At 35.6% G+C, this 13,579-nt stretch overlaps 2 protein-coding genes and 1 long non-coding RNA gene across 3 annotated transcripts; 1 reads left to right on the top strand and 2 right to left on the bottom strand.

Annotated features, from left to right (window-relative positions):
• The first annotated feature begins 320 nt into the window (after positions 1–320).
• On the top strand, positions 321–1,768 carry LOC147536420 (uncharacterized). Its single transcript, XR_015225757.1, has 2 exons — positions 321–503; positions 1,030–1,768. It is a non-coding gene; the product is annotated as an uncharacterized LOC147536420 (long non-coding RNA).
• Positions 1,769–3,506: 1,738 nt separating this feature from the next.
• COX15 (cytochrome c oxidase 15) lies at positions 3,507–8,165 on the bottom strand. The gene is made up of 7 exons (XM_086641357.1): positions 7,671–8,165; positions 5,951–6,249; positions 5,414–5,639; positions 4,823–5,068; positions 4,542–4,652; positions 4,111–4,242; positions 3,507–3,965 (listed from the first exon to the last, which is right to left on the bottom strand). The coding sequence occupies exons 1-7, from the start codon at positions 7,878–7,880 to the stop codon at positions 3,780–3,782; spliced, it is 1,410 nt and encodes a 469-aa protein (XP_086497483.1). The 5' UTR covers positions 7,881–8,165; the 3' UTR covers positions 3,507–3,779.
• A 291-nt stretch (positions 8,166–8,456) lies between these two features.
• Positions 8,457–12,881, bottom strand: LOC147536418 (ras-related protein RABB1c). Its single transcript, XM_086640715.1, has 6 exons — positions 12,461–12,881; positions 11,309–11,448; positions 9,764–9,846; positions 9,319–9,523; positions 9,136–9,204; positions 8,457–8,835 (listed from the first exon to the last, which is right to left on the bottom strand). The coding sequence occupies exons 1-6, from the start codon at positions 12,504–12,506 to the stop codon at positions 8,743–8,745; spliced, it is 636 nt and encodes a 211-aa protein (XP_086496841.1). The 5' UTR covers positions 12,507–12,881; the 3' UTR covers positions 8,457–8,742.
• Between the last annotated feature and the right edge of the window lie 698 nt (positions 12,882–13,579).

Genomic DNA, 13,579 nt, shown 5'->3' with positions numbered 1-13,579 from the left:
TGATTATGACTTAGTATTCTTTTCAGTTTTCACCTATACCAAACAAAGTGTTTACTCAAATTTTCTTTAAAGATAAAATCAGTACTTATCGCATTATTGCCTTTAAACAAGTTTCGTTATTTTGAGATGCTAGATGGGAGGTGTTAGCACGACTAGATATGTCACCATGTGTAGCACCCATGAGTATTAGTTGGGTTACCTTTAGCAACCCAACCTCATGGCCATTTTCCCACAGTAAGACTGTTTTGGGGAAAGGTGATTTCATTGCTTTTCAATTTTGCCCCAATCCATTTTAACCCTTAAATCCTACACCCACTTTTGAGTTCTCGCTTTCTTCATTTATTTCTTTTCTTGTTTTAGCATTAGTGTTAGAGAAAGAGTTTGGTTCTAGAGAGAGAAACTAGGGCAACGTGAAGGAGAAGAAGGAGGCATCAAACTTGGTGGTTTTTTTCTTTATTGTTCTTGGTGTGGAGTTCTCTTCATTGGTTTGCTTTGGATCTAAGGTAGATTTCTATGTCTCTAGAGCTTGAATAGCCATTTATATAGAAAAACCTAGACAAATTAGATGACACTACAAATCCTAGATTTTAGTATTACTTGAACATAGATTAGGGTTATATATACTAAAAGTAGTAGATTTATATTTCTACAAACTCATTTTTAGATCTCTTTGAATCTCATCTATGTGTTAGATTTTGTAGGATGTTTACCCTAATAACATACTTGATGAACCACACAATCTCTATTAACATTCTCATGCTATATTCATGTACTACAATGATATTTAGGGTTAAACCCCTTTAATTGCTATGATTTTATTATATAACCCTTATAATTAGATGCGTCTCACTATTGGACAATATCATTTAAGTAAATACATGAACATGTGCTAGAACTCAACATGATATGAGAATTCTAGACTATTATTATATATAGATTCATTACTTGCAAACGTTATAGATATGAAACTCGTATGTCATAATATATTGGCGAATATGATTTTGCTATCATATGTGTGTGATGTGATAGAGTTGGTGGAGGATTATGGGAGTTTTGTGGTTGGTTCGACCCTCTCTACCGGATGCGATATAGGTATGGAACGTATGGGATCAGCGCTAACGCAAGGGTAGCCTTGTAAATCACACTCTTATACAACGTGAACACCAACTTGTCATATCTCTTTTGGTTGTTTATTACAAATGGTTTGATGTTATTATATACGTGTGACGTGATGGAGATGATGGAAGTTGTGAGAGTTTTGTGGTTGGTTCGACCCTCTCTACCGGATGCGACTAACACATGGGTAACCTTGTGGAACACACTCTTATACAACGTGAACACCAACTTGTCATATCGCTTTTGGTGGTTTGCAAATGTGTTTACTTTATTTTAACGGTCACAACTCGAATACTATTTTCGGACACCTCAATATTGTCTTGGAATTGTCTATTTGTTTTGGTAGTTCTTGAACCTGTGCTTTAGAGGTTTCGAAGTCTACTTGTTGGGGTCTGACCCAACCTTTTATTTTTCAGGACAAGAAAATCGGAAAGTGCCACCTGCTTGAGTTGTAGTTAACCTTAGAGGATTTCTTTAGTAGTCTTCTTTCTTTATTAGGTTGATATTTGGAGTTGCATCTCCTAAATACTTGTTTTTGTTTTATTTAATATTGTTCGACATATATATCGATGATTTAGAGATATCGTGCGTATTTTGAGAAGCTTGGTAAAATTTCACTAGTTGATTTATCGTTACTTTGAGTTTCATGTTCGATATTATTCGTCTCATTATTACTTTTGAGTTTCATGTTCGATATTATTCGTCTCTTTGATGAGCATATGTCTCTTTGATGAGCATATCGTATATGTTCATTGTTCTGCCAAAAAATGCTTTAAGTTGACGGAAATTCTGGATTTGGGCATTGCACCATGAATATAATATATGGATCAGCTACAAGTCACAGACAAAGATATATCACTTTCAACCGAGAACCTAAACTCACTTGAACAGAAAAACAAAGAAGATCACAAACTTAACACCAAGACAACAAGAAAAGGAAGAACACTGTTAATTAGTCCTTGTATATTCAACCAGTTTTTGTAGTAACCCCTTTATTTTGATCATGATTATTAGAGTCAAGAAGAGTGACTGAAGGAGAATAAACTTGAATCTTGTGCTGAAAATACCCACCAAACTCATCACTCTTTTCTTCCTTAACTATTTGCCCTGATTCTGTAATTTCACTCAATACTTCCTTATTATTCTCTCTTCCAACATTACTTTTCTCCCCATTTCTTATTCTTCTCTCTCTAACAAACCCATAACTCCAAACAAACATATGAAGTCCTACTAACCCCATTAAACCTGCAACTAAAAACCCAACCATGACAAATCCAAGAACAAACCCACCTATAACCCAAACTGGACTAGATATGAGTAGAAGTGGGAAGGTCATTATTAGACCTATAATGGTTGTAAAAAGTGTGAAATTCATTATTCCTAGTAAAGGTCCTACTATTGCTATAGATGCTAATGTTGCATAGAGTAAAGATGAGATTTTGAAATTTGGGGAAGATGAAGTAGACTTTGAAGACTTCGATGATGATGAGATCTCTTTGAGATGATCTGCCATTGTTTTGACTGGACCTTTATGATCTGTGATAAAGGGTCCTAGTATTTTGTTATCTTCCATTGATTTCAAGTATTGATCATCTGCCATTTTGTTTCTCTCTCTGTCTCTCAAGACTAAGAGTCTGGTTTTTGTGTCTTGGGTAATAGATATTTGGTTTTGGGTCTGGAGGTTGGGTTTTGATGTTTTAGGTTTCAGGTGGATTGGTGGAATGTGTCAATTTGTGAATGAAACGTGTAGATTGAAGGAGAATGCTTAGTGGAGATGTGGCAAGTGGAGATGTGGCCACTCCTTCCCTTTTGTATGAAGTACATAATAAATTTCATAGTTTGTGTCATATGCTCAAGGAGCTTCTTGAGGGTACACATTCTACTATTATGTGGAGACAACCTCCCCAATTTATTCATTTTTAGAGAAGTCACCCAAAATTGCTCTAGTGATTCTTAGGTTAAAATGAAAAATATCAACATATGATTGGTCAATCGTCAATTGCAATTTATATTAGGCAGCGAAGAATAAAAAATTAAATACTTTTGAGAGAAAAAAGAAAAATGAAGAGAAAAGAAAAAGATCAATTTTCATTGACTAATGTTAATATTATTTTGAATGACATCCAAGAATCTAAACATATTGGATTGATCACAAATGAGGGCCAAATGGTATCCCTTGTGTTATATTTTGTTTCAAATTTGACAGTTGGTAACAAATCAGGAACCACATTCAAATTAACCCATTACAAATCAACATTATCGTCGTCGAAGGAAATATTTCAAGATGTAATACTCCTATATTGATATATTCAAATAAGAAACACCACAAACTACACTCAAAAAGGTCAAAATATAGCTCAAAGAAAATGCAAATGATATTTACAACAAAATGATGGAACTTCAAGACATTTCAATTATGAAGTAAAACTTACAATGAAAAGCTTAGCAAAAAAAATGAATCATAGACTCGTTTCTCGCCCATCAAAATGCTCACTATAATTAATCCACAGCCTTGAAGAGTTTAAAGGCTTTTCGATTATAACCTAAAAGAGAAATGGAAAAAAACTCTACTAGTTTCTTTCATATGGCCATAAACTCAATTTCAATATTGAGATATCATAAATTCACTAAAAGTAACATAAGAACGACAAAAATAAGGAAAACTATGACCTCATTATAGTGGGTGTCTTTGTGACAGAACCCAAAGATTTAAGAAGGGTTGGCGATGGCCTTCTAACCGTATGATTTAAGAGCACCATGAAGGTTAATAGAGTTAGTGCTCCAGCTTGATGGGCAGTACCAAGTGAGACTGGAACATACGAGAGAAGCGTTGAGATCCCCAAAGTGACCTGCAATAGTAAGGGTGAAATGGGTTAGAGCCTCACCTATCATAATTGTTAATTGAGAGACGTGTTAACTATCTTTCAATGAAGCAAATCTCGGTCGAAGTTTTTGCTAATAAGTTTACATCAAAAATGTCTAGAGAATATAAACCTGAAGAGCTGCCATCCCCACCGTGCTCCCAATTAATGAGCGGATAGCTGGATGGATGTCGAGTTTTCTGGTAGCCCACCATAAACCTCCAATACAGAGCAATGTTGTAGTTGCAAGAACACGATGATCAAACTGTAATGAAAATATTCTAGTTAAACCAATGTATGGCATAAACGAGTTGATAGCCTAATCCTAAGCTCCTCCAAGTGTTAATTCACATACAAAGCAAATTGTTATCTTCAAATGTTTAAGCAATCATTAATAGTAAAGTGACAAATATTTCGGTTTTTTTTTTACTTTTCAACAAGTTTGAACACTCAAACAACAATGACTTCTTCGAAGAGTAATTACTTGATCTTAGCATTTCATTGCATCACTTCATGATGAAACAGCAGTATGAGATCCAATGAACTGAGCCGAGGAAGAGTTACCTGTACAGTTGCTGTGTTCTCAAAAAAGTTTCGTGTAAGCGGTTCCATGCTAAAAAGATCATCTGGAATCCATGTGTCACCCATCTTCGGGAAAGTGTTAAAGGCATGTCCCTGTCGAAAAAGCACAAGTACATACATCCAGGTTTAGCTTTCAGTATTTGATTGGTAAACAGTACGATATATTCATAAGAGTAAAAAGAAAAGTAAGAAGGGTTACAACAGAATTTCGCCTTGGGTAGACAAACCTTGCACGGAAGAGAAAAAAAATAAAAAATACATACCGCGTCATTTCCTGCAACAAAGGCTCCTGAAATAGCGGTAATGCCGACAATGAAGCTTACAGGAAGGGCAAGTCTCTTAACTTTTGCTGCCCCACGAACCCAAGCTACAGAATCACTAGGTGGTTCAGGCATTACGACAGAAAGGGCAGTCCAGAAAAGTCCACAGTATATAGCAAATGCTGATGTCAAATGAGCTGCAAGACGATATGGGCTTACTCTTGGTTGAACATACTCAGAAGCAGGCTCCTATAGAAACAGGAAGATATTGGTGAAACCCACGAGTATCATTAAGGTAATATTTGTTTTCTAACTTTTGAAATCTGAATTGATTCGTGCATTACACATGAGCATTTGTGTTCCTTTATCAGTTAGATCTTAAAACAAATTTGCATCTGAAATGATAAGTTTTTGGTTTAAAATGTCTGATTTTGAGACAAATACTTGTTGTAAGATCTAAATCGTTAAAGAGACAATAGCATGTATCAAGACATGTTTGGATAAGCAAATTGAGTCAGATTCGGAAATGTTAAAACAACAAACACAACCTAAATCAAAATGCACTTCAAGAAATAATTACAACATGTTTCTTACCTCCAAACCACTTTTCACCATCCACCAGCCAATTAGCCCTTGGCCGGCACCAAGTGCAAAGAGAGCAGATAGTCTCAAACCAAGTTGGACAGTCATGTATCCTTTACGAACAAAATAAGTAAATGGTAGAGCAAACATGATACCTAATCCCCTTCCCCACATACGATGTGCATATTCCATCCAATATATAAATTTAAAATCTTCAATTTTCATCCCTCTGTTTACTCTGCAAGTGATCAGACCACAAAGTAAATAACGCTCTAAGTTCTAAGCTAGATCGTAAGAAAAGGAATAAATTGATCAAGGTCGAACAAATTACTTTAACCGCGTTCATCGAAAATGGATTACCAATAGCTCCATTATTATATAATTTTCTCATGTTGATAACAACTTTTAACAACAGAAATTCAGTCAAAACATGAAAAAGCTAACTGAATGATATAAAATATGGGTTCTAAAGTATGGATTAAAAGGAGCTCTAAAAGCATGTAACTAGAAAAAGATACATATATAGGACTATAGAGTGCCTAGACTCACCGTTTATACTCAGGGGACTGCTTATACTTTTCAAATTCAGCCACCCATTCTTCCTCTGATAGAGGAGGAAGACTCCCAGTGAATTTCCAATCGGTCATAGATAGACCAGATCGAGTAAGTCGTGTAACACCGCCAAGTATCACCATACTAAACACCCAAGCAGCAGAACCGAAAAGCCAAATCCCAACCATTTTCTGAGCATGAGGCCCGGCAGTAACTAGCATCTTCAACCCTTCCTTACTTGCTGAGGAAATAGAAGCAGAAGTGCACATATTTCTTGAAGGTGGGCGAAAAAATCCCTAAAAATGACAACACATGCCTTTCAGTACGTTCTATATGCAATGACAGGAGAAACTGATTCATGTCATCTAACCTTTAATTGTGCAACAAACGTCAAGATTAGGAACTTTAAAATGAATTTGTCTAGATTGTATATCTAGTTGAACCATCCTCTAAAAACGTAATGTTTAGTTGAGTACTAACTTGTTTTGAACAGGGACAAGAATAATTGTAATGACAATAAAGAGTACTACAAAGATATACTATAGAATATAGTACGATTACAAATTAGCAAAAAAAAAAAAAAAGCTTCCAAATGAAGCGTAAAATCTCGAAAAGAAAGTGAAAGATTTTTCTTAGCCCACCAAAGAACTAGTGAAAAGGGTTAACGAAGAACATAATCGAAATTGACTCCCTCGCCCTTGAGAGTCCCTCTGTTTCTAGCTTTCCACACACTCCAAAAGATGGCACAAGGAAGAAGGCTCCAAAGCTTCTTGTGGTTAGACTAAACCGGAAGGGAATTCCATCCATAAATAAGCCCAGTAACAGTTTTTCTTTAAGTTGAGTACTAACTCAAAATTGTTTTTCTAAACGGCGAATAAATCTTATCTAGATTTCTTCTATAGTTGAGAGGCAATGTGTGTAACAATGTAAACTTAGAATTGTAAATCTACTACCAAGAGGTAAAAGCATTCAAGCCATTAAGGGAACAAGTGCTATAAGAGTCAGTCGTCCCGGCACCTACAAAAACAATCACCACCTAAACCCTAATTCAGAAACAATTGGATGTTGTTTGAATTAAAGGTTTGCATACCATCACCATATACACATTGGCACTAACTCAAAAAGGTGTATTACAACGAAACCTGATAAAGAAACATTCCTTTTTCTCCCACTTTTCCACACTTCCACATAATCACATAAATAAAATTGTGTTTGAAAAGTATAAATTATTTAGTTTTCTAAAGTTCACCCATTTCCATGAAATGGAGGCTATTAAATTCAACCTAGGATCAATATGTGTTACTATATCTTACTAGAACTGCCTACTTCCAAGATAAAATTCAAATAGTTCACATGGTAACAATGCCGAATTCGAGTTTCAATCTAAAGCAAACCAATGTTAAGATCAAATCAAAATCAATAGTAATATCTATCTATTTGAGTAAAACTATGGGATACCCATTTTACCATCATTGAAATAAGACAAACTACAGATATTCAATAGTCAGTTAGGTCATTAGAAGTTTCACAAAAAAGATCAAAACTTTAAGAGAGAGAGAGAGAGAGAGAGAGAGAGAGAGAGAGAGAGAAACAAAATGAAGAAAAACAAGTTCCATTTCAGCAATTTCTATCATGAATGATGACAATGGTCAAAACCCACATCAGGATATACAAATCAATAAAACCTAAACGCAAGAGTGAGGAGAAGAATTGAAACCTTGTGAAGGGATCTGAAGCCATAGAAAGAGCTATTTCTGTAGAAAGAAGTACCAGATGAGGATTTGAAGGAAGAATAAAATATTGAGGGTGAGAGAATAGAGGATTCATTTGAGACAGTAGAAGAAGGAAAGGAGCCTCCTTTACTGTGAGAAAATGGGTTTAGTGATTTATTTCTTCTCAGAAGCGAGACCAATCTGCTCCGAAACATTTCTTCTTCTTCTCTCTCTTTGCCTTTCGTTTTCTCTCTCTACAAGACAACACCCAGGGGTTTAAGCTTGGTAGAGGAGAGAGAGAGAGAGACTATTCGTGGATACTCGCTCCACCGTATGCTAGTTGCTCGTGCCACCATATGTTTGGTGAAAAAGGTGGGCGTTTCCCACAGTTTTAGTTGCCGAAGTGGTTCAAGAGGTTGTCATAAACTCTAAAATTTCGGAAGTTCTAGGTTCAAGTTCTAGGTTCAATTTTCATTGGAGTTTTAGGTCTCTTCCATGTTTTGAGTTTTAGGTCTCTTTCATTATAAATTTAACTTCGACAGTTATGGTGTCATCTTAATGATGTACCAATGCCTTGTAGCTAAGTCATCCCCGCCAAGATATGTTAGAGCATTGTGTATATGTATTACAGATGTTTCCTTCCGAATTGAGACCAATCATTCCAATAGACAGAGTAAGCTAATGAGTTCCGATATTGATGAAGAGAGTGGAAACAAATTTCTCCAACCTTCATTGAGGAGCTATTCCATTTGAAGGTTCCTAAATGAAGAACCAGAGCTAATACTTGATTATTTTCTAAGATCAAACAACAAAGATATTATTACCAAATTGTCTGTCTGTCTGTTGTAATGAGATACACAAGCATGAAAGTCTGAATTTACAAGCAACCAAAGAAGAAGAAGAAACCATGAGAGGATTGTACAAATATTTCACATTCTTCATATTCTTTTTCATATTTCATTCAACTAGTAATAGGATTTGATCAATATAATAAAACAGGATTCAAAGCATAAACACGATAGTAATGAGAGAGTAGAATGGGAATTTGATTCTCGTCAAATGGGTTTCAGAGATCTTTCAACTGCAACAGCCTCCTCCTTGAGAAACAGAGCCGTCTCTTCCTCCTGACGGCCCGGGGATTCCTCCATATCCAACTTTTATTCCATATGACTGCAAAAACATTGTCAAGAACAGATGTGTCAATAGCGAATAGTGCTTCAACAAAAATTAGTCTTAGGTGGTGCATGTTTTTTTCTTGTTGTCTAAATCTGAATCGGCTGACTCAAATAGACCCAAGATTAGCCAAAATCAGTCTTCCGGACGAGTCAGACAAAAGAAACATTCTGAAAATTAATTCGAGTCACTTCTCTGACTTATTAAAACAAATGCACTACCTTAGTCAAGTATAACATACAATGGTATTCAAAATGATCGAACCAAAATAAGCAAATAATTAACCAAGGAACTCACCTCATTTGACACGTCAAAAACTCCTTCCTGGATCTTCTTGTAAATTGTCGCTGCTGTGCTGATAAATGCCTTCAGGATTTGGAAAGAAAGAAAACGGCTAATTAGCATCAAGAATTCAAGATTGAGGAATAAATTCCGATGCAGTAACATTTGTTGTATCGAGGCATTAAGATTCTTCATTACCTCTTCAACATTCTGAGCAGTTTTTGCAGAAGCTTCCATGAATATTAATCCGTGCTCCTTGGCGAATTGCTCACCTTCCTCTGTGCTTACAGCTCTTCTATGAGCGAGATCGCATTTGTTTCCAATAAGCATAATTGTCATGTTCGCATTTGCGTGTTGCCTCGCATCTTCCAACCAGCTTGCGAGATGGTTAAAAGTTTCCCTCCTAAAGATAAATACAATCATAATTAGATTAAATAGAAGCTAATAAGATGATAGCATTTTCTAAAATAAAAACAACAAAACTCTACGGATATAGATAGAGTACCTGGTGATATCATAACATAATCTAAATCATGATAAGGATATCTAAATCATTTGCATAATATTACCGCCATCACCAACAAGACGGAAATTTACATCGAAATCAAAATTTAATACCGTGACTAGAATATAGATAGAGTACCTGGTGATATCATAGACTAGCAGTGCTCCAGCAGCTCCTCTGTAATATGACCTTGTTATGGATCTGAATGATTCTTGACCAGCCTGATATGTTTTCGGCACATTAAAAATTCTGATACTGATAATAATAAGTATTTACTAAAGTGCTTTCATATGCCACAGGGTTTTATGCAGTGAGAATATTATCTCAGAGCGTGGATTACTGCAATTTCATGGAAACGATGAAACTATTGTACAGTGAAAGAAACATCAGGAGATATTTGTTAAAAAAGTACGGCAGTAAGAATTTGATAACACAGCCATGAAAGTTTAATAATAAGGTCAACAACATATTAAGTGTTTGTGACAACACATTCCCTTTTCGCAAAATACCTCGATATGTATAGACACTACCTTCTTGTAGAAATTAAGAATACTTCATTCATACGGGAATAATTAGACTAAGAAAAAATTGTATTCTGATGGATATTTTGCTATATTTTGGTGGAAATATAGTGCTCGTCTGATATACACGACTGAAGTGCGAACGAAGACAGACAACATCAAATCATATATTTCAAAACTTAATATCATCCTAGAACCCAATACAACTGCAAATGAAACCATAAATTTTTAACAACTCTGAACTTTACGACCTTATTTCACCAAGTTTCGTGCCAATGCCAGTACAATTGCCAGGGGCAAAATTTGAGGTGAGGTAGATGAGATAAATGTTAGTGGGATGGTATTAGGCAAGAGAGGGGACACATTACTTAGAAATATTACTATATTTCATCTACTCATACGATAGAATATGGATATTTGTAAATTTAAGGTAGAAACAAATCGTTCATTGCTACAAATACTAATAATGCATAATTAGCTTATCGTATAAATCAATAGGTAAATGACATTTTAGGCTAATTTAAAACATCATTACTTAGAACCAGGTATATTAAAGTTTAAACAATATTTCAGCACATAAGTATAAGAATTTAGGTGAAGCTTAGAACCAGCCACCACTTCCATGACAAAGTCAAAACTCAAACAAGGGGAAGTGGGGAACTTAATAGTGAACAGTTTATTTCAGAGTGATGAAGCACCAGCGTGGATGAAAGCTGTGTACTTACATCCTAAATAGAACACATAGATTAGACATGTAGGGTGCATCAAGAATAACTATTTACACAGTTAGATATTCGAGGCGACTCAGGCGAGCATTCCTACTTTCAACATTTAAAGCTTCCACCTTCAAAGCTTTCAGAGGTTGAGATACATTGAACGTGAGAACCCCCAAAATAGGACGCTCACGAATGTGAATGTACACTTCAATGGTTAATATAGTACTTAGATTCAACCAGAATACTATGTAGTAGTAAAGCAGGCACAGAGTTAAGACTAGATCCTTCATAATCGATGGTCCTAAAGGAAAAGTAGTACTGTAGTAGAATAGCGTACTATAGCCTATATCTATATAAGGGTTTTCTTTCCTACAACCGAGTATCAGCATAAAGAGAAAAATAAAGGAACCACAAAAGAACATGAGATTCAGGACAAGAAATCAAACCGTATCCCAAATTTGCAACTTTATTGGCTTGTTGTCAATTGTGATCATCCTGGCTCCAAACTCAACACCGATGGTTAGATCATGCACTGGCTGGAAGCGCTTGTCAGTAAATTGCAGAAGAAGGCATGATTTTCCGACTCCTGAAAAACTGAGTGTTAAATGACTAATCCAACAAATTATCCTCTCCAAAAACATATAATACGAGAAACCAGATAAATAAATTTTAACGCATTATAATAACTAATAACCAACACCCATTTACAGTTTATTCAATCACCTTCAACTAACATCAAATAATTGGGTATGTTTTAGTATTTCGGATACATATCCGCACATTCAAGTTCATCATATTCGTATGTATATCTAAAATGTATATAAGAATGACACTACCCCGGTACCTTAACTACATATTCAGAATCTAGATTATTGATAACAAGGTAAATAAGCGATCAAACTTTTCTAACAAAATACAGGCTCCCAATTTGCAGGCTTGCAGCGATGAACATCGTCAAATGTCTGCAACCAAGGAGTGGAACCAGAACTAAATGAAGAAAACAAGATTTTGCAAACCAGTGGCATAATTTTAGAACCCATTACTCATGATTAACGACGTAACAATATACATAATTTTCTCCGAAGAATTAAGCTTTTTAAATGGGGTTTCTTCAAAGAATCGGCACGACTCTAGCACTGATCACAACCACCCAATAAAGTAAACCCTTAAACCACTCTCATGAAAATAATAAACACCTTTTCCATATGTAGTTTCAAGGACTTAATAAACATAACAAAATCACTTATTCCACAAATCCAATCCCACAAAACTCTATAGTCTATCCACAGTTAGAACAAATAAACTTATGCATATTAACAAGACTTTGATCCAAATGAAATTCTTCAACAACCCATAAAGAAGAGAAAATCATCCAATCAATCAGTTCTTTACTTGCATGTATTTCACAATTACCATCAATTCCACAGAGATTATGATCAAATCTTTCATAAAATTGAAAACCCAGAGAAACCCACAAATATTTACCCATTAAATAGATACCAAAATCATAAAAACATAAATTCTCCCCTAAATCAAAAGCCACATAAAGAAAATCGTCTAATTTGAAAAAGTAAAAGACAAGAGAAACAAACACTAACCGGTATCACCAATGATTATATATTTGAATAGGTAAGCATAAGACATGTTTGTTCAGACTTGGAGATCGATTTCTGAAACAACCAAATTTGAATCAGGAAAGAGTTTCTTCTTCTTTGATTGAAAAATTGAACAGAGTGACAGAGAAGGGATCTGAACGAATGTCTATTACAGAAACGAAAGAGAAGACTAGAATTAAATTGAGGTTGTGAAAAGGGAAGAAGAAGAAGATGGAAAAATGGATGGAGAAGATCGGATTTAGGGTTTGTTTTAATGGAAGTTTTTAATTCCAGAGAGGCATTGATAGATAGATCAAGCAGATTCTGGTTGTCATTGTTGTACTAGCGAAGCAAACTCACGATAAAGATCAACTTTGAGCCTTTCTTACAAGTAAGTCCTTCCACTTTAGACGTTATTCTTCTTAGGGTTATTTCCCAAATGCCCCCCTACTTTATGATCAGCTTCCCGTGTAGCCCCCTACTTTATCGAAAGTATCTAGATGGCTCCTTTTTTCCGTTACCGTTCACACGTCCGTTAAGTTATTTTTTCCTCTCCCAAAACTACCCTTCTGCGTTGTGAACCTCTCTCTTCCACGTTATCTTCTCTGATAAAGTCGTCGGCCGACCAAAATTTCTGGCGAACCTTCATACATAAAATATATATATATATATATATTCCGATGAGAGAGAACAGTGAGAAGAGAGAGAATAGGAGAGGGTGAGAGAGAAGAGAAGAAGAGATAGGAAGAAGAAGGAAGGGGAAGAAGAAGGAAGGGGAAGAAGAGAGAGAAAGAATTTTTTTTTTTAATAAAGAAGGTCGTCGGCCTGTCAGCGACCTTATCGGAGAAGATGATGAGGTGATGAGAGGGATACGTGGCGGAGAGAGGTGATGAGATGGAGGAGAGAAGGGTTGATAACGCGGAAGGGTAGTTTTGGAAAATTAAAAAAGAAGTTAACAGTCAAATGGACGGTAACGGTCAAAGAGGGTCATCTGAGTATTTTCGAGAAAAGTAGGGGACTACCCGGGAAGCTAGTCATAAAGTAGAGGCTATTTAAGAAATAACCCTTCATCTTACATAAGTATTTTGCAAAAATACAGGGAAGGCCCTCGACGAAATCCAT

This window comes from Eschscholzia californica, unplaced genomic scaffold, assembly GCF_041429995.1.
Source record: "Eschscholzia californica isolate CP2 unplaced genomic scaffold, dmEscCali1.0.p SCAF_5, whole genome shotgun sequence".
Taxonomy (NCBI): Eukaryota; Viridiplantae; Streptophyta; class Magnoliopsida; order Ranunculales; family Papaveraceae; genus Eschscholzia; species Eschscholzia californica.
This window is presented reverse-complemented; position numbering and strand designations above follow the sequence as displayed.